At 38.8% G+C, this 22,229-nt stretch overlaps 1 protein-coding gene across 2 annotated transcripts in view; it reads right to left on the bottom strand.

Moving 5' to 3' along the window:
- Positions 1 to 1,998: 1,998 nt before the first annotated feature.
- The window catches only part of LOC127678378 (solute carrier family 22 member 27-like), a 74,563-nt gene continuing 54,332 nt past the window's right edge, over positions 1,999 to 22,229 (bottom strand). For both annotated transcript variants that reach the window (XM_052173281.1, XM_052173292.1), the window contains 5 exons: positions 15,145 to 15,260; positions 14,344 to 14,558; positions 4,462 to 4,570; positions 3,263 to 3,466; positions 1,999 to 2,059 (listed from right to left, as the gene is read on the bottom strand). In XM_052173281.1, the coding sequence (XP_052029241.1) occupies positions 1,999 to 2,059; positions 3,263 to 3,466; positions 4,462 to 4,570; positions 14,344 to 14,558; positions 15,145 to 15,260 (705 nt within the window). The remainder of the gene's footprint in view (positions 2,060 to 3,262; positions 3,467 to 4,461; positions 4,571 to 14,343; positions 14,559 to 15,144; positions 15,261 to 22,229) is intronic.

Genomic DNA, 22,229 nt, shown 5'->3' with positions numbered 1-22,229 from the left:
AGATCCTGGATGGTTTTGCTTAGCTCCTTCACTTGCTTGTTTGTGCTTTCCTCTAATTCTTTAAGAGATTTTTGTGTTTCCTCTTTCATGACCTCAGCCTGTTGACCAAAGTTCTCCTGTATTTCTTTAAGTGTTTTTTGCGTTTCCTCATTGTTGGCTTTTGTATTCTCCTGGGTTTCTTTCAATGATTTTTGTGTTTCCCTTGCAAGGGCTTCTAACTTTTGATCCATTTTCTCCTGAATTTCTTTAAGTATGTCCTTCATGTGTTCCTGTACCAGCATCAGGACCAGTGATTTTAGATCCAAATCTTGTTTTACTGGTGTGATGGGGTATCCAGGACATGTTGGTAGAGGAGAATTGGGTTCAGATGTTGCCATATTGTCTTGATTTCTGTTAGTGACGTTCCTGCGTTTGCCTTTTGCCATCTAGTTCTCACTGGTGTTAGTTGGTCTTGTTAATGCTGGACTCACCAGTGCAAGCTGCCCCTTCCCAGGTGGCCTCTGGTGCACAGCTTACCTCCTGCACTGCCTGGAGACAGGGTGCTGTGGCCCAGGCTGTTCAGATCCTGAAGCAGACACCTGAAGGCTCCCCCTGGGGCCTGCTGGATTCACCAGAGCACACCGACTTCTCCCTGCTGGCCGCCCGGAAGCCCCTCCTGCCTCTTGCAGGACCTGGAGATGTGGTGTTGCCGCCCAGGCTGATCTGGATCCAGAAGCGGAGAGGTCTGAGGGCTACCACCAGAGGCCTCCAGACTGGAGCCTACGCTCTGCGCCACAGGAGCAAGCTGTGCTGTGAGCTCCCAGACTGCCTCTCTTCCCTTCCTTTTAATATCAATATTGTTCCACTATCCCTTTCCTTTAAGAAGATTCTTCCTCACCCACTCAGTGCACTCTTTCTCTATGCCTGGCTTCTATCAGTAATCCAGGTTATACATACAAATGAACAGATTGAAGCGATGTGTCACTGCTGTCAGTGTATTGCTTAGGTTAGTGTAATTGTCTTACTTTGTAACCCAGTTATCACCTGGCCTTTGCTTTGTCCTGTATCTTCATTATGCATATTCTTCTCTTCAGACCTATGCGATCTTTCCACTGTTCTCTGTAGTGCTGAACAATAGTTTTTAAAGTGTAGTCAATCTTCCTGTTATAAATTGAATTGACACTAGAAGTTTCATTCACTGGAGAACTGGTCCCCTCCACTTGACGTTATTGCAGGGAAATGGAAAATGTGAGGGGGACAGGTTGGAAGGCTACTTTGATGCAACAATTTGGGGAAGAATTGCTCTCAGGATTCTACTTTGTTCTTGACTATATACAGTTACTTTTCTCCACTTTTCTCCAATGTTGCCTCTTTTCTTCTTTTACTTCCTTCTCCTATGTATTCTCTCTCTCTCTCTCTCTCTCTCTCTCTCTCCCTCTCCTCTCCTCTCTTTCCCTCCATCCCTCTCTCTTTCCCTCCATCCCTCTCTCTTTCCCCTTCCTACTCTCCCTCTCTCTCTTTCCCTCCATCCCTCTCTTTCCCCTTTCTACTCCCCCCTCTCTTTCCCTCCCTCCCTCCTTGCCTTCCTTGCCAATGTGAAATAAACATTCTCCTCCTACCATACTACTGTTTAACACTAGAGCTGAAGCGACTCCTAGTAACCATGAACTGAAGCCAGTGATGTGGATTTGGGAAAAACAATAAAGATTTCTTCCTTGAATTTCCTCTGGTATTATATCACAGCCATGGAAAATTAGAATAAATATACCATCTAAAATCAAAAAGATATACATGATTACAAAAATAGTCAAGCATGATTTCTATCAATGTAATTTTCAATTCTTTCAATGTTCTTTCCATTTCTTCAAATCACTTATATGATTACTCATAGGTATTTGACATATCATAATTATCTCTATTTATTAAGACATTTATTAGTATCAATGAATAAGTCTGAGTATTCATCCTGGCACCATTTTTTTCTCTTGTTCTTGATCAGATGACGATTCCAGGAGTTCCTTAAAACATTGTGACTTTAATGATGGGATCCTCCTTCTTTGCTTGTCTTGATTCTTTCCAACTAGAACACATACAGTAAAAAACATAAGCATAAAAACAAAATTAGTAAAATCTGGAGGAAATGGATTGGTCCCTAGATTCTTTACAGAATAATCTACTTTTACCCATCACCTTTGTAACAATGACTACTTCTGGAGGATTTTGGTTAATATTGTAAAATAAATTCTCTGCTAAGTTGTGAGTGGGATTTAGTAATTTCTATGCTGGTCATTAGAGTTTTGGAGAAAAGCACCTCCTGAACAGTGGTGGCACATGCCTTTAATCCCAGACTATAGGAGGCAGAGGCAGGCAGCTTCTGAGTGTAAGGCCAGCCTGGTCTACAGAGTGAATTCCAGGACAGCCAGGGTTATACAGAGAAACCCTGTATTGATCCCCCCTCCCCTCCCCAAAGAAGTACACAGAAATATTTTTTAAAATACTTCATCATTTCCTCTTTAAGATCCCTTGATTGACCTGCACATTATTCTTTACCTGAACATTTCATTGTTAGAGAAAGCAAGGTGATTGGAATGTCACAGAGAATAGATGCATGCGTCACTTAGATGCATAGTCATTTATGGCAAGTCCTTTAGTTTGTATGTTATTTATTTACCCTAAATTATTCCATTGACATTGCATACTCAAACATATAAACTGTTACTTTCATACAGTATATCAGCATTCACTGAGTTAAAAGGTAACTGGGTCTGAGGGATGAAATTACATTTATATTTATTCATCCTTGTATGCTTGTGGTATATCACAAGATATATATAGATATAGAGATAAATAGATACATACATACATAGTTAGATATGTTTATATATATACATACATACATATATATATACATATATATATATATATGTATATATATATATACACACATATATATATATCTCAAAGCAGACAGAATACCAACCAATAAAACCAGTAAATTTGCCCTGGCATAGCTTAAGCATAAGCAGATTTTGTGTCCTAGAGAGCCTCTAGGAACATCTAAATCTACAGTACAAATAAATTACCAAATTGTCCCCATTCAAAAATACTGACAATTAAAATAACTCCAAATATCAGAATATATAGGAGATAAACTCCCCAATCAAAAGTAGTGACTACCATTAACTAAACCCAATTGATCCTGTCCTCCATTGATGCTTTGCTTCCCTCAGCACAGTCTATTACCAAAGAACTCCACTAAAGGACACTGAGAGGTTTTACTCACTCATTTGTTATATCGTGGATGGAGTCAGGAAGAGGCTTATTCTTGGTTTCAGGAAGAAATAATACACTAAACCCAGTGAGGATAGAGAAGCCTCCATAGAAGATCCAGGGCAAGATGGCAGAGTATGGTGCTAGCATCATGAACAGTGGGGACAGGAATAATCCAGTATTACCAAACATCCCAATGACTCCCATACCTGTTGCCCTTGGAGCAAGAATAGAATGCATAAAAATTCTGGTAAAAATACATGCTTGAAACTTGTGATTTAGTATCATACAGATCTTTTAAAATCTGTTACTTGTCAAAAACCAGTACAATTAAATTTAAGGATCTTGGTAACTTACTCTTCCTTCTCAAATTTGTTTCATTTTGTAATATTTTTGGTCAGATTCAGACTGTGAAGACACTTCCTTATCCAACACAATGGAACAAAGATTAATACTGTATAACGTGTATATATATATATATATATATATATATATATATATATATATATAATATATATATAAATTCTATATTTTAGATTCTTGTGTATATACATATGTGAGGTATGGGTATAGGCGCTAAAACTAAGAAGGAGATATTAAAAGAGGTAGAACCCATCTCAAGATGGATAAGAGTTTGAAAATAAATATGACATGAAAATAAAGGGGTTTACTAAGAAGTAGAAGTGGACCAGCAGAAGTGTGGATCAGGGACTGGTAGAGTTGAATCAACAGAAAGATCTGTATGATATTGTTATAAAGCAACTAATTGTGTTGTATGCCAATTTAAAGAAATGTATCTTCACCTACACACCCTAAAATGTAGGGTATGAGAGCATTCAATTGTAAAGAAGAATGAATTAAGTAGAAATAATAAGATGATCAGAAAAATAATGAAAATGAATATGGTAAAAATATATTCCATATCTCTATGAAATTGCCTTAAATAAATATAATAAATGTAAAGACATTTAGAGTATGCTGTTGCTTATAAAACACACCATTTTAGTTGTTCCATATATTTACATGCGATGATAAATAGTACTGCTTCTGTAGATTTACCTGTCCCAAAACAAAGTGAAATTCCAGGATACTAAAGTTATAAACATTCTCTTTATAGGTAATTGATTTGATAACTACCCAGTCTTTATATTCTTCCTTTAGTCATATAGAATGAGTGGAGAAGCCTATTTTGTGACTGACTTAAACTTGTACCTTAATGTGGTTGGGAGTAGCTCATTTGTATGAAGACGACCAACACTCAGACATAGAGGAGAAATTGCTCCTGCCAATGTGGCCATAACAGTACGTAGAATCTGCATTTCTAGAGAGAGGAAGACCAAGGGCAGTGTTTAGTTCAGCTTGGTTGTAGTGATTTGTAGGTCTCAGTTCCCAAACAAAAATACCATTATCAGAGGTGCATGTATAAAATACAGAGAGGAAAGAAATCCTACAATGGCTAGTATTTTGATAAATGACACCAGTTTATACATGATGGTTTGTATGGAATCATTCCTTCACGTTTCAGAGAGTGGTAGTTCATGGAAAATTCTCTTTCATATTTTGTCTCTAGAATCTCAATGATCCTTCATGCAGAATATGAGGCTATCATGGGGGAAATCAGGAAAGAATCTAAACTCTTAAAGAATCATAGGCCATTGAATTCCATGTTAAATATGGAATAAAACACAAGAGTGTCATATAAACCTGGAGGCCTATGCTGCTGAGGTGTCATATTCCTCAGGAATAAAGAATAAGGATTTCTTCTAGGACAATGTCCGACTCTAGATACCTTTTGAAGAAAGTTTCTTGGAACTATTTTCGAACCTCCTTTCAAAAGTCTGATGAAAAGTTCAGACACTGTTTTCTGAATGGTGTGGTTGTTTGAATAAGAATGCCCTCAATAAATTCATGTATAGGAATGCTTAGTACCAGGGACTAGAACTTTTGGGAATGATTTGTAGGATTATAGTGTGTGGCTTTCGTAAAAGAGGTGTGTCACTGCTGGTGGGAATTGAGAGGTCAGAAACCCATACTAGGCCCAGTATCTCTCAACCTTAGATTAGGATGACGCTCTTCCCTACCTCTCCATAACACAGTTCCCTCCATCCATGCTTCCTGCCACCATGCTTACTACCATGATGATATTGGACAAAACACCTGCAACTTCAAGCAAGTCCCCAATTAAATGCTTTCTCTCATAAGAGTTGGCTTGGTTGGTCATGATATTTCTTCACAAAAATAGCACAGTCACTAAGACAGATACTGGCACCAGGGACTTGGTTGACCATGTTTATGACAAGCTTGACCATACTGTTTATTAAAACAATACTGAAAACATTGAGACTTAGACTAGAAGAGTGGTTGGATAATTTAAACGAGGCTTAGTGGACCATAGTATAAGAATGGAGGAAAGTGCTAAGGCTTATTTAAATTGTGGAAGCCCAGCTTGACAGGTTTAGTAGGGAAAAAATTCAGAGGGAATAACTGGCTAGAGACCATTCTTGTGATTTGGAAGCAAAGACTGTTGCTGCTTTTTGCCCCTGCCCTGAAAAAAACTAAATAGTTTGGGATTAACTCTGAGAAGATTACCAGACAGCCTAACATTGATTGTGGCATGTGGTTATTAGTGGTCACTATTAGATAGATCTACATGAAAAAGGGGATAAACAGAGAAATAAAAACAATGCAAAATGCATAGTTTGAGGAGAAAATGAGTGCCAGTAACTATACAAGAGCTAATCCCAGTACTTAAGGAGATAAAAAAAATAATTAAATAACAGTCTTATGCTTACTGGAATAAATGGAATTATTACCTCAAGAACTTAAGTAGCTATGCTTGCAACTTTTCAAAATTAATTGAAGAAAATCTTAAATTGTAAAGGAAATCATCACCAAAAGAAAGCTGGTGCAAATATAATTGAATAGGGGAGCCAAGTTTCATCCCTATCAAGCAGCCAAATTTAATAGGTTTAGCCAACTGAATTTGGACTAAAAAGTCAAGGGTATAAAAATAGGGTAGTGAAATATACCTACATGACACAGAAAATCATCTGATTCCAAGTATGTGCCAGGTGATTCCATGATGGAGACCAAAAGAGACCATTGTCTGAAGCTGTGAAAGTGAATCCTGGATTTCTTTTTTTTAATTATTATTATTAGATATATTCTTTATTTACATTTCAAATGATTTCCCCTTTCCTGGTTTCCCCCTCCCCAAAAGTCCCATAAAGCCTCTTCTCTCCCAATGTTTCTCAATCAACCCTCTCCCATTTCCCTGTTCTGGTGTTCCCCTACACTGCTGCATTAAGCCTTTCCAGGACCAGGAACTTCATCTTCCTTCTACTTGGGCATCATTTGATATGTGAATTGTGTCTTGGGTATTCCAAGTTTCTGGGCTAACACCCACTTATCAGTGAGTGCATACCATATGTGGTCTTCTGTAATTGTGTTACTTCACTTAGGATGATCTTTTACAGTTCCACCCATTTGCCTAAGAATTTCATAAATTCATTGTTTTTAATCGCTGAGTAGTATTCTATAGTGTAAATATACCACATTTTCTGTAGCCATTCCTCTGTTGAGGTACATCTGAGTTTTTTCCAGCTTCTGGGTATTACAAATAGGGCTGTTATGAACATAATGGAGCATGTGTCCTTATTACATGCTAGGGAATCCTCTGGGCATATGCCCAGGAGTGGTATAAGAGGGTCCTCTGGTAGTGTCATGCCTAGTTTTCTGAAGAACTGCCAGACTGATTTTTAGAGGGATTTTACCAGCTTGCAATTCAACCTGCAGTGGAAGAGTGTTCCTCTTTCTCCACATCCTCACCAGCACCTGCTGTCTCCTGAGTTTTTGATCTTAGCCATTCTGACTGGTGTGAGGTGAAATCTCAGTGTTGTTTTGATTTGCATTTCCCTGATGACTAAGGATGTTGAACATTTCATTAGGTGCTTCTCAGCCATTTGATATTCCTCAGGTGAAAATTCTTTTTTTAACTCTGTACTCCATTTTTATTTGGGTTATTTGGCTCTCTGGAGTCTAATTTCTTGAGTTCTTTGTATATATTCAATATTAGCCCTCTCTCACATGGAGGGTTGGTAAAGATCTTTTCTCAATTTGTTGGTTGCCATTTTGTCCTATTAACAGCGTCCTTTGCCTTACAGAAACTTTGTAATTTTATGAGGCCCCATTTGTGAATTCTTGATCTTGAGCATAAGCTATTGGTGTTCTGTTCAGGAAATTTAACCCTGTGCCTATGTGCTCAAAGTTCTTCCCCAGTTCTTTTCTATTAGTTTCAGTGTGTCTGGTTTTATGTGGACATCCTTGATCCACTTGGACTTGAGCTTTGTACAAGGGGATAAGAATGGATGGATTTACATTCTTCTGCATGCTACCCTTTGGTTGAACCAGCACTGTTTGTGGATAAGGCTGTCTTATTTCCACTGGATGGTTTTAGTTCCTTTGACAAAGATCAAGTGACCATAGATGTGTGGGTTCATTTCTGGGTCTTAAGTTCTATTCCATCAATCTACTTGCCTGTCACTGTACCAATACCATGCAGTTTTTAACAGTATCGCTCTGTAGTACTGCTTGAGTTCCGGAATACTGATTCCCTCAGAAGTTCTTCTACTGCCGAGAATAATTTTAGCTATCCTAGGTTTTTTGTTATTCCAGATGAATTTGAGAATTGCTCTTTCTAACTCTATGAACAAGTAAGTTGAGATTTTGATGGGATTGTATTGAATCTGTATATTGCTTTTGGTAAGATGGCCATTTTTACTACATTAATCCTGACAATCCATGAGTATGGAAGATTTTTCAATCTTCTGATGTCTTCTTTGATTTCTTGCTTCAGAGACTTGAAGTTCTTGTGATACAGATCTTTCACTTGTTTAGTTAGAGTCACACCAAGCTACTTTATATTGATTGTGACTATTGTGAAGGGTGTCACTTCCCTAATTACTTTCTCAGCCTGTTTATCCTTTGAGTATAGGAAGACTTCTGATTTGCTTGAGTTAATTTTATATCCCGCCACTTTGCTAAAGTTGTTTATAGCTTTAGGAATTCTCTTGTGGAGTTTTTTGGGTTGCTTAAGTATACTATCATATCATCTGCAAATAGTTAAAATTTGACTTCTTCCTTTCCAATTTGTATCCCTTTGACCTCCTTTTGTTGTCTAATTTCTCTAGCTATAAATTCAAGTACTATATTGAATAAATATGGAGAGAGAGGGCATCCTTGTCCAATCCCTGATTTTAGTGGGATTGCTTCATGTTACTCTCAATTTAGTTTGATGTTGGCTTTTTTTTCTGTATATTGCTTTTACTGTGTTTAGGTATGGGCCTCAAATTCCTGTTCTTTCCAAGACTTTTTTTTTAAGTATTTATTTATTTATTATATGTAAGTACACTGTAGTTGTCTTTAGATGCCAGAAGAGGACGTCAGATCTCTTTATGGATGGTTGTGAGCCACCATGTGGATGCTGGGATTTGAACTCATGACCTTTGAAAGAGCAGTCGGTGCTCTTACCAGCTGAGCCATCTCTCCAGCCCCTTTCCAAGACTTTTAACATGAAAAGATGTTGAATTTTTTAAAATGCTTTTTCAGCATCTAATGAAATGACTGTGTTTTTTTTCCTTTGAGTTTGTTTATGTACTGAATTACATTGATGGATTTACATATATTAAACCATCCCTCTCCTGGGCATATACCCAAAGGATTCCCCGGCATGCAATAAAGACACATGCTCCATTATGTTCATAGCTGCCGTATTTATAATAGCCAGAAGCTGGAAAGAACCCAGATGTCCCTCAAAGGAGGAATGGATACGGAAAATGTGGTATATTTACACAATGGAATACTACTCAGCAATTAGAAACATTGAATTCACAAAATTTTTAGGCAAATGGTTTGATCTGGAAAATATCATCCCAATCACAAAAGAATACACATGGAATGCAATCTCTGATAAGTGGATATTAATTAGCCCAGAAGCTCCAAATACCCAAGGCACAAATAGCCTAACAAATGACTCCCATGAAGAAGTATGGAGAGGGTCCTGATCCTAGAAAGGGTTGACCTAGGGTTGGAGGGGAATATAAGGACAGAGAAAAAGGAAGGAGGTGATTGGAGAATGGGTGGAGAGAAGAAAGTTTATGGGACATATGGGGAGGGGGGAACCTGGGAAAGGGGAAATCATTTGGAATGTAAACAAAGAATATGGAAAATAAAAATATTAAATAAAAAAACACATTCCTGCATCCCTGGGATGAAACCTACTTGATCATGGTCAATCATAGTTTTGATGTATCCTTGGATTCGGTTGGCAAGAATTTTATTGAATATTTTTACATCAATATTCATAAGGGAAATTGGTTGGAAGTTCTCTTTCTTTGTTGGATCTTTGTGTGGTTTTGGTATCACTGAAATTGTGGCTTCATAGAATGAGTTGGGTAGGGTTCCTTCTGTTTCTATTTTGTGGAATAGTTTGAAGAGTATTGGTGTTATGTCTTCTTTGAAGGACTGATAGAATTCTGCAGGAAAATCCTCTGGTCCCATGCATTTTTTTTTTTTTTGGTTGGGAAACTGTCAATGACCACTTCTATTTCTTTAGGGGCTTGGGGACCATTTAGATAGTCTATCTGATCCTGATTTAACTTTGGTATTTGATATCTGTCTAGGAAATTGTCCATTCCATCCAGATTTTCCAGTTGTGTTGCGTATAGGTTTTTGTAGTAGGATCTGATAATTTTTTTAATTTCCTTTGCTTTTGTTTTTATATTTCTTTTTCATTTCTGATTTTTAAAATTTGGATACTGTCTCTGCACTCTCTGATTAGTCTGGCTAAAGGTTATCTATCTTGTTGATTTTGTCAAATAACCAGCTCCTGGTTTGGTTGATTCTTTGTATAGTTCTTTTTCTTTCTACTTGTTTGATTTTAGCCCTGTGTTTGATGATTTCCTGCCTTCTACTACTCTCGGGTATATTAGCTTCTTTCTATTCTAAAGCTTTCAGGTGTGCTGTTAGGCTGCTAGTGTGTGTGATCTCCTGCTTCGTTTTCAAGGCACTCAGAGCTATGAGTTTTCCTCTTATCACTGCTTTCATTGTGTCCCATAAATTTGGGTATATTGTACCTTCATTTTCAATAAATTCTAAAAAAGTTTTGATTTCTTTCCTTATTTCTTCCTTGACTAAGGTATCATTGAGTAAAACATTTTTCAGTTTTCATGTTTATGTGGGCTTTCTGTTATTTTTGTTGCTATTGAAGACCACCGTTCATCCATAGTGATATAATAGGAGCCATGAGTTTAGTTCTATCTTCTTATATCTATTGATGGCTGTTTTTATGACCAATTATATGGTCAATTTTGAGAAGGTACCATGAGGTGCTGAGAAATTATATTCTTTTGATTTAGGATGAAACATTATATAGATAACTCCACTTGGTCCAAAACTTCTGTTAGTATCACTGTGTCTGTTTAGTTTGTGTTTCCCTGATCTGTCCTTTGAGGAGAGTGGGGAGTTGAAGTCAACCACAATTATTGTGTGAGGTGCCATGTGTGCTTTAAGCTTTAGTAAAGTTTAGTAAAGTGCCCTTGTATTTGGAGCATAGATGTTCAGAATTGAATTCTCGGTAGATTTTTCCTTTGGTCAGTATAAAGTATCCTTCTGTGTCTTTTTTTGATGACTTTTGGTTTAAATTCTATTTTATTGGATATTAGAATGGCTACTTCAGCTTGTTTCCTGGGACCATTGCCTTGGAAAACTGTTTTCCAGCCTTTTGCTCTGAGTTAGTGTTTGTCTTTGACACTGAGATGTGTTTCCTGTATGCAGCAAAATGTTGGGTCCTGTTTTCGTATCCAGTCTTTTAGTCTATGTCTTTTTATTGGTGAGTCTATTGATGTTACGAGATATTAAGGAATAGTGATTGTTGCTTCCTGATATTTTTCATGTAATTTTTATGTTTGTGTGATTATCTACTTTTGAGTTTGTTGAAAGAAGATTAATTTCTTGCTTTTTCTAGTGTGTAGTTTTCTTCCTTTTGTTGGTGTTTTCCATTCATTATCCTTTGAAGGGTTGGATATGTGGAAAGATACTGTGTAATTTTGTTTTTGTCATGGAATACCTTGGTTTCTCCATCTATGATCATTGAAATATTTGCTGGATATAGCAATTTTGCTTGGCATTTGTGTTCCCTTAGGGTCTGTATGACATATGCCCAGGTTCTTCTGGCTTTAATATTCTCTGGTGAGAAGTCTGATATAATTCTGATAGTTCTAACTTTATGATAGTTCTTGACCTTTTTCCCTTACTGCTTTTATATTCTTTCTTTGTTTAGTGAATTTGGTGTTTTGATTATTATGTGCTGGGAGGAGTTTCTGTTCTGGTCCAGTCTGTTTTTAGTTCTGAAGCTTTCCTGTATGTTCGTTCACTGGCATCTCTTTCTCAAGGTTAGGGAAGTTTTCTTCTATAATTTTGTTGAAGATATTTACTGGCCCTTTAAGATGTAAATCTCACTCTTGTCTAAACCTATAATCCTTAGGTTTGGTCTTCTCATTGTGTCCTGGAGTTCTTGTATGTTTTGGGTTACCAGCTTTATGCATTTTGCATTTTCTTTGACTGTTGAGTCAATGTTTTCTATGGTGTGTTCAGCACCTGAGGTTCTTTCTTCTATCTCTTGTATTCTGTTGTTGATGCTTGCACCTATGATTCCTGAATTATTTCCAAGGTTTTCTATCTTCAAAGATGTCTACTTCCACTTTTAGATCCTGGATGGTTTTGTTAAATTCCTTCACCTGTTTTGTTGTGTTTTCATGTTGTTCTTTAAGGGCTTCTTCATGTTTACTTGTCTTCCCCTATATTTCTTTATGGGAATTATTTATGTCCTTCTTGAAGCCTTCTATCAGCATTATGAGCTGTGATTTTAAATCCAAATCTTGCTTTTCTTGTATGTTGGGGTATCTAGGACTTGCTCTTGTTGGAGACTTGGGTTCAGATGTTGATATATTGCCTTGAATTCTGTTAGTAATGTTCCTATCTTTGCCTTTTGCCATCTGGTTGTCTCTGGTGTTAGTTAGTCCTGCTGTCACTGGCTGGTGCTTGTTCCTGCTGTGTGCCTGAAAGCCTATCTCAGCACACCTGGGTGACCAGCTTTCCCCTGGCACAGAGTGCTGTGTGGCTGCCCAGCTCCTGGGTGCAGGTGGGGTCCTGGCAGACTGAGTCCCAAGTGATCTTACACTCAGGTGTTCTAGCTTTCCTGATTGAAACAGACTGCTCAGTTGCATGAGTGAAGATGGTGGCCTCAACTCTAACAAACAGACTACCTGCAGAGCAGATATCCCCTAGCAGACTAGGTGCAAAAGCAGCTGTGGTAGCACTGCCCAGCTCCTAGGTGTAGGTGGTGCCCTAGCGATCTTACAGTCTGGTGTTCCCTGCATACCTGGCTGCACCTGGCTGCTCAGTCACAGAAGCAAAGATGGCCGTCTCACACGGGACTCCCTTGAACCGTGGGACTCCCTGCAGGGCAAATGTCTCCTGGCAGGGTAGGTGCACAGACCGCTGTGGCACTGCCCAGCTCCTGGGTGCAGGTGGTGCCCTGGAGGGTCATGTCCCAAGCGATCTTACAGTCCGATGTTCCCTGTGTACCTGGTTGCACCTGTCTGCTCTGTCACAGGAGCAAAGATCCAATCCTGGATTTCACTTAAGACCAGAAGATATTGAAGATGTCAATGTCATACATGCTAAGAGAAACTGAAGAGTAGGAGTGGAACCAACCCAAGACATAGAAATGGGTTACAGCCAGCAAGGATGAAAGGAGTTTGGTTCAAAAGGGTGTTTGACATCAGACATGGAAATGCAGACTTTGGAGTTTGCACTGCAGGTTTTCATCTCCTTTTGGACTGTAGCTCCTCATTGTGCTCTGTATTTTTCCTTTTGGAATAGTAATGAATATTCAGTGCCATTGTATGTTGAATGTAATCTCCTTTTTATTTTGAATTTACAAAGGATTAGTTAAGAGATTGCTGTGAGTCTTAGAAAAGTGTCATATAAACTTTGGAGTTTTAAACAGTGTTGAGACAGCAATAGACTGGGGACTTTTGAAGTTGGACTAAATGTCTGTGGGGCCCAAGATTGGAAGTGGTAGTTTGAATAAGAATGGCCCCTCAAAGACTCATAGTTTTGAATGCTTAGTCACCAGGGCTAGGGCCACTATTAGAAAAGAAAAGAATGATAAGTAGGTGTGTTAGAGGAACTATATCATAGGTTGGAATTTGAGGTGTCAAAAGCTTATCCCAAGCCAGTTTCTCTCGTGATCTATGAATCAGGTTTTAGATATTAGCTCCTTTACCAGGTCCCTGTTTTCCTGTGGTCATGCCCCTTGTTATAATGATAGTGAACTAAGTCTCTGGTACATTAAGCAAAACTCCATGTAAGTACTTTCTTGTATGAGTCTTTCCATTGTGTCTCTTCACAGAAATAGAACGGTGACTAAGACAGAGAGAGAGAGAAACTGAGAGTTCAAGGGTTATATACCCCATCATCATGGAATTTTAAAAAACATATTACAATGCAAAGCTAGTTGTCCACATGGGTACCACTAATAATTACATGTATGTACTTAATTTAGTAAACTCAGTCTTGAGTTTTTTTTTTTTACCTTTCAGTCTGTTTGTCCTTCTCTGCACATCTTCTATATTCCAACAAAACTAAAAATTATTTTCTTGTTTAACAACCCCACTGGCATAGCACATAGAGTTCGTCGGACATCTTTGTATAATCTAGGGGATAATTATAAGCTGTAACACATATATGGCTAGAATAAAAAATGTAATGACTAAAAGTGAATAATCTATAGTGGGAATAAATGACATCAGTCCCAGATACTTTTAACTGTAATAAATATTCTTTACTGAATTTTGACTTTTTTTTTAATCCAGCTCCTTAATGGAGCATGTGTACTAAGTTTCAAGCATGGTCACTAGAAATTGTTTGATCACTACTCTAATCTATTTTAGATAAGAGGTGATAAATCCTGAGGAAATGGAAGAACTTTTTTTTTTTTTTTTTTTTGCTTATCCTGCACTCTTTCCTTACCTTGAGGTATGAATGCAGCACTCAGAATGAAGATTCCCCTCAAGGGCATGATAACCAGCTGGGTTATTCTACGGCCCATGTGATTAAGTACAAGATGTCCAACAATACTGACTAGTATGGACGCTGCACTAATGAGAAACTGCAACAGGATAACATTAGCAGTCAGGTGTTGAAGGTGAATTGCCAGACCAAAAATTGATAGTGTAAATAAATGTCTATAAGAAAAAGAGAAAAACAGCATATTAGAAGGTTTGGAATTGACGTTCAACAGATATTAATATTAGTGGACAAGAAACCAAGTTCTAGTAGTTTCATTATGAAGGCATTTTGGCTTTCAGTATATTTTACTTCTAGGGTATATTTTTTAGCCACCAAAAATCACTGTGTGCTAAGGAAGCACATAATTACTCTTGAAGTTTTGGAAAGTATTAATAGATTTATATCATATATAATGGGTCTTTCCATACATCCACCTGTGTGTAGGTTCTGCCTTACATCCATACATGTCCTTGAGTTAAATATACTTATGTACACTGTATTAGAATTTTTATCTTCTTGGAAGTGGAACCAGACAAATGAGGAGTAACAACATCTAAGTTCACACCATTATTGGCATTCTCAACTTCATCCCATGGTGATGAGCCTGGATATATATACTCCTCACCACACAGTAATCTCTGTGTGGCTATACTCAAAATTCTTTGACTGTTTCTAGCTTCAGAAGTTGCCATATTCTACCTCAAATCTGTCAATGAGAAAATTTGTCTCTACACTATTTCAATAGGCAAATTGTAAGCATACCTCATAAAGGACAGGAGACATATCCGCTTACGTAGGATTGGAGTGTGGAACAATTCTCTTGGAGAATGTTTTGTCTTTGCTGCCTCAAGTTCCTTCTTCATACTTGTTCTCACAACCTTCAAAAATAGAACTAATGGTCTGTTTAATTGTCACAAAATAATGAGAACTCTTGGGTATTTGGGACACTTGTAGAAGACCAGATCAATAATTATTGCTTCTCTATACTGAAAAAATGAACATCAAAGATATGTTTACAGCCAAAAATTAGAGTGAAATAAGGGCTCAGGAGACAAAAAAAAAAAAAAAAACACTCATGGGATTTATACAGTGAAGAATATTGAACAAGGGATTATAGGTGGTTATTGAACATTAAACGAGTCCTTGGTTCTGGAAATAAAGATTAGAAAGGAAAACAAAGAGTTATTTAACATAAAATCCAAATTTTATTTGGGCCATTGAGTATAATTGCTAATGATTCTGAATGACTGAAAATAGATTAAAGAAAAATAATTCTTTGCAGGATTCTTTATTTTAGCTTAGAATTCTTGTTATATAAAGGAAAACACAATTCACTGTCTTCATGCTGCCTAGAATTTAGTTGAGGATTGTATTAAGAGTTAGATCTCCTAGTATCCATTTGGAATGCGGGTAGTGATATTTTGGAGGGTAATAGCCTTTATGTGTAGAGTCTTCCTGTTATATAGGTCACTTATAATCTGGCTTTCAATTGCAGTCATGAATGCCGGCCTTGGTGATGTGAGAATCCTCTGCCACCAATATCTGCCTCTACAAATGCTGCCGTGGCCTGTCCACTATAATTAAACCCTTGATTCATGACATACACTGAGGTTTTTCTTCCTCCAACCTGTTTCTGCCAGGAATTTTAGTCATGGTATTGCGAAAGTAACCAACACAAAAAATATGTATCATATATGTGAAGTTGTTGCACAGACAAACCTGACTGTATTGTTCTTGATATTTGGTTGTACTCTGGTAGGGAATTTAGAGGAGTTATTAGATGCTGAATAAAAAAATCCCTACAGTTCTGTGAATAGATATTAATGGAGGATTGCAGCTACATACTGACCATGATATGAAAATATACTTGAGGTTGAATTCATTTTATGAACTGAATAATTTGAGAATTTTCAAGACCGTGCAGAATTTAGGCTGTGTTGTGGTTAGACACAGAAGGTGGCGGATGTTTTTGCCTAGCTAGAGCCATTTGTTTACTATAATCCAAGCCTCAAATTCAGAAATACTGTCCCTCGTTTAGGGAGGATTATTCTACTTCAATGAAACCAAGAAAGGTATTCATGCACAGGAATTTTCAGAATTTACACTAAGCTAAACAGCCCCATATATGTGTAGCTATAGCACAGTATCCCAAGTGATTCTTGATACTTGTCAGGTTGGAAAACAAAATTAACCACCAGCAATTGTGGTTGTTAACTTGAAATCCAAACACACCAATTTTAAGTCCTAAGACCTAGCCTTATTCTTTTCTGCACCATCTCATCAACATTTCATCTTGGAAAAAAAACTGCATGCAGTTCAGTGACACAATCTTTATAATCTTTTGTAAAGATTTATTTTTATTAATTATTTTATGTACTTACAATTAAAATTTGCCCACTTCCCAACTGCCTCCATGAGCACCTAATCCCATCCTCCTCCCCTTCATCTCTAAAACTGTGCTCTCTCACCAACCCACTCCTACCTCACCCCTATAGCCTCCCCATTCTCTAGGGCATCAAGCCTCTTCAGGACCCAATACACCCACTCCAACTCAGGCTAGAGAAGTCAGTCCTCTGCTACATATGTAGAGGGGGAAATGGAGCCCATGTATGCTCTTTGGTTGGTAGCTTAGTCCTTGGGAGCTCTGAAGGATCAGGTTAGTTGCTACTATTGTTCTTCCTATGTGGCTGCAATCTCTTTCAGCTCCTTCAGTTTTTCCCCTAATTCTTCCATAGTAGGTTCCTGCGCTCAGTCCCATGGTTGGCTGTGAGTATCTGCATCTGTCTCAGTCAGGCACTCAAAACAACAACGCCAGGCTCCTGTCTGCAAGCACAACTTGGCATCAGCAATAATAACAGAGTTTTGTGTCTGTACATGAGATGGATCCCAAGTTGGGGTGGTCTCTGGATGGCCTTTCCTTTCTGCTCCATATTTTGTCCCTGCATTACATTTAGACAGGAATGATTCTGGTCAAAAATATTGAGATGGGTGAGTGGCTTCATCCTTTAACTGTGGGCCATGGCTATCTACGGGAACATTTCCAAAAGTACAAAGTACCATGACTGTCAGAAGCAACAATCATAAAGTCTCCCCAACCTGACTACCTAAAAATGAACTGGACAAGAAAACAAACCCACTAAATTGGGCTTGGGAAAGTCCTCAAAGCCTGAACCCTACACAAAGAAAGAAAGAAATGCTGAGAGAGGGAGAAATACTATTCCCCCAAGAAAAGGATATCAAGTGGTTTCCAATACCAAATGGTCAGCACTGAAATCACACAAATTGATTAGGTTTTACTTATGTATCTAGGAATATAAACATATATGCATATAACAAAAATGAATATAAAAATGAAGCAAAAAGTCATAAATATTAAAGGGAACCAAAGAGGTAGATAGGAGGATTTGGAGAAATAAAAGAGAAAGGGCAGACAGCAAGGTGTACTTGGGGTGGCCAATAGAGGTGAGTTATGCGTGGTCCCTTGACCACTATCAGATGGAACACAGCTCATCCTGCCATCCTAAGGAGCCTTGTGGGATCCTAGGGCCATCCTGCTTCCTTGAGGAGGACTGCAGGGACCCCAAAGACATCCAGATTAGAATGTTTTCTCAGCAATCACTGGGTTAACTAGCAGAACAAAGCAATGTCCTATTCCCTCAGATCCATTGTCAGGTTCTTCCTGCCTCCCTGAGGAGTCCTGCTGGCATCAAGGACATCCAGCCAACACGAGTGACAAACAGATGACTAAAGAACAGGTACAAACACAAAGAACAAGAGCCAGGTCAGTACAGAACCAGCAGAGAACAGTTATCATTTTAGAGAAAGCCCTGGATATGCTAACATAGCCAAAACACAAGAAAATCTTAAATCCAATCTTATGATGACAGAGACCTTTAAAGAAGAAATGACTGAATCCTTTAAGAAATACAGGACAATATAATAAAACAAGTAAATGAAATGGATTAAACTGTCAATGAAATGAAAATAGAAACAGAAGCAATAAAGAAAACATAAACTAATGGAATACTGGAGGTGGAAAACCTCAGGAAGAGATTAGGAACTATAGATGTTAAGCATCACCAACAGAATACAAGAAATGGAAGAACAAATCTCAGAGATGAAGGATATGATTGAAGAAATCAATACATGGGTCAAAGAAAATAATGAATCTAAAAATACCATGACATAAACCATCCAAGAAATCTGGGAAACTGGAAAGACCAAATCTAATGATTATAGGAATAGAAAAAGTCACCAAGCTACAACACCAGGAAAAAAAATTCCCACCTAAGGAAATATATGCTTGATCCTTTGCTTTCCATCTGAGCCTAAGAGCTAACCATGTGCCAAAACTCTCCGGACCCAAATCCCATTTTGTAGAAGCTGTTCTTCCAGGAGTGCTGACATACCTAACAATGACTTCAGGAAATTCTTAGGCAAATGGATGGAACTGAGTGTGGTTCCTGGGTGTGGTAACCCAATCACAAAAGAACACACATGGTATGCACTCACTGATAAGTGGATATTAGTCCAAAAGTTCAGAATACCTAAGATATGATTCACAGACCATATGAAGCTCAAGAAAAGGGAAGAATAAAGTGTAGATGCTTTTGTACTTCCTAGAATGGAGAACAAAATACTCACAGGAGCAAAGAAAGACACAAAGTGTGGAGCAGAGACCGAAGGAAAGGTCATCCAGATTCTGCCGCAACTGGGGATCCATCCCATGTACAGACACCAAACCCAGACACTATTGGGTATGCCAAGAAGTGCTTGCTGACAGGAGCCTGATATAGCTGTCCCCTGAGAGGATCTGCCAGAGCCTGGAAAATACAGAGATAGATGCTCACAGACAACCACTGGACTGAGCATGGGGTCTCCAATGGAAGAGTTAGAGAAGGACTGAAACAAGAATATTAAAATAATCACATGCATTGTATGAGATAACCACAAACTAAGGCTAGACTTCAATAACAACAAAAGCAACTGAAAGCCCACATAATCATGAAAAGTAAACAACTCTCTGTTCAATAACTTTAGTGAGACAAAAAATAAACAAATCAAATACTTTATAAAATTCAATAAGAATGGCGATACATCATACCAAAACTTATAAGACACAATGAAAGCAGTGTTAAGAGGAAAGTCATAGCATTAACTACCTTCATAAAAATATTGGAGATCCTACACATGCAACTTAATAGCACATCTGAAAGCTCAAGAACAGAAAGAAGCAAACACATCCAAGAGAAGTAAATGGAAGGTAATAGTCAAACCAGGGAGAAACAAAGACAATGGTACAAAGGATCAACAAAACCTAGACCTGGTTCTTTGAGAAAGCCAACAGGATAGATAAACCCTTAGTCAAAATAACTAAAGGGCACTGGGACAATATACAAATCAGCAATATCAAAAATGAAAAAGGAGATATGACAAAACTTGAAGACATTCAAAAACTCATGAGAAGCTACTACCAAAAAAAACCTATACAAAACTGGAAAATCTAGATGATATGGATGATTTTCTAGATAGATATCACATACCGAATCAAATCATGATGAGGTAAACTATCTAAACAGTCCCATAACACTTAAGAAAACAGAAATATTCATCAAAAAAATCTCTCGACCTAAGAAATCCCAGGGCCAGACAGTTTTAGTGCAGAATTCTACCAGACCTTCAAAAAAAGAGATAATACAAATACTCCTCAAAATATATCACAAAATAGAAACAAAAAGAATACTATATAATTCATTCTATGAAGCAAAAGTTGCTTTGATACCTAAACCAAACAAAGACCCAACAAAGAAAAAGAACTTCAGACCAATCTTGATTATGAATATTAATGCAAAAGTACTCACTAAAATTCTCAAAAACTGTATCCAAGAACACATCAAAGATATCATTCACCATAATCAAGTAGACTTCATCACAGGAAGACAGGGATGGTTCGATATTTGAAAATCTCTCTGCCTCTCGCTCTTTCTGCTGGGGCAGAACCTTGGCTGGTCTGCTCCAGTGCAGACAACATCTCCTGATCCATCTTAGAGAACCCACTGCACTCAGAGCAGTTGGTAAGAACCCCCTCTCCAGCTTCGGGTAGTGGCGACGGTGGCAGCAGCAACAGCAGCAGCAGCTGGTCCAGAGGAAGGGCCATCAGCAGTTGAACCAAGCTGACAGGGTCCAGGCAGATCCTGTGCCCACGACCACTGGCCATCGCTGGCCAGCCAGGCTGCAAGCAACGGCGGATTTATGGAGCCTTTCACCACGCAGAAGTCACTTCAGAACTCTGCCTCCTGCCAGTCAGTTACAAGGCCTCCATATTGGTTCTCAGACGTCAGAGAGATCAGACAGACTGAGGTACTCAAATACAACCCGAGACCAACATCGAGGGGGTCTAAGCCCAAAGGGCATTGGCCTGAACCCAGGCCCTGGGCTGGTGGGGGGGGGGGGGGGAGAGCACCAATGTGCAAACCTGGCCAGGAGGTTGTTTACCTGGGCCTGCGCGAGCATGTGTGCGCGCCGCCGCCATTTTGCCTACAGGAAGCCAGAGAGTCCTAGCAGGCAAAACCAAAGGAGCTAACAGCCATAGCCCGAGGCGGACATAGCAGGGGTCTCAGACAGTCAAGCCCTGGACTGCCCCCAGGCCCTGGGCTGCTCGGTGGGCCATCTGTGTGCCGACCCCGCCAGGAGGTTGTTAGCCCAGCAGACTCTCCCAGCACTCTCAGGGAGCGCGCGCACGCCACCATCCTGGCCACCTGACAGACCCAATTAACACTCACAGCTGAGGGGAACTTTGCTCAGACATTGGCCTGCCAGGTTTTGCCTAGACTCAGGGCCTGAGCAGCGAGGCTACCTTGTGTGCACCAACCCGGTTGGGAATTCCGCTGGCCAGCAGAGTGATCAGCACGCAGAAAAGGTCCCCGCAGCGTACACCCTCAGCACTCCCTGAAGGAACAAACGGGCACCATCTGGTTCACACACACAATCTGGGGTAAAACACACTAGGGCTGCAAGGGCAGCCAAGAGGAGGACAGCACATCAGCAAACTGCAACAGGGGAAACTCTGCCATCCAGTGTTGCAGAAATAGCCCTAGAGCCTCTCAGGAGGCTGAAACACCAGCCAGAGACAAGAACAACTAGCTCCAGAGAACAGGATGGCAAAGGGCAAATGCAGGAACGCTACTAGCAGAAATCTAGGCAATATGGCAGCATCTGAACCAAACTCTCCAACATCAGCAAGTCCTGGTTATGCCAACACACCAGAGAAACAAGATATGGATTTAAAATCACAGTTCATGATGCTGCTAGAAGAACACAAAAAGGACATAAATGAATCTCTTAAAGAAATACAGGGGAACATGAATAAGCTAGAAACCCGTATAATGGAAACACAAAAATCACTTAAAGAAATGTAGGAAAATAAGGCCCAAGAGATAGAAGCCAATAAAGAAGAAAGACAAAAAAAGAAACCTTAAAGAAATACAGGAGAACATGTGTCAACAGGCAGAAGTCATGAAAGAGGAAACACAAAAATCTCTTAAAGAATTACAGGAAAACACAAACTAAAAAATGATGGAACTGAGCAAAACCATGCTGGATCTAAAAACAGAAGTAGAAACAACTAAGAAATAACAAAGGGAGACAACTTTGGAGATAGGAAACCTTGAGAAGAAATAAGGGACCATAGATGCAAATATAAACAACAGAATACAAGAGATGGAAGAAAGAATCTCAGATGCTGAGGATACCATAGAAACCATTGAATCAACTGTCAAAGAAAATGCAAATTGCAAAAAGCCTGTATCCCAAAACATCAAGGAAATCCAGGATACAATGAGAAGACC

This window comes from Apodemus sylvaticus, chromosome 1, assembly GCF_947179515.1.
Source record: "Apodemus sylvaticus chromosome 1, mApoSyl1.1, whole genome shotgun sequence".
Taxonomy (NCBI): Eukaryota; Metazoa; Chordata; class Mammalia; order Rodentia; family Muridae; genus Apodemus; species Apodemus sylvaticus.
This window is presented reverse-complemented; position numbering and strand designations above follow the sequence as displayed.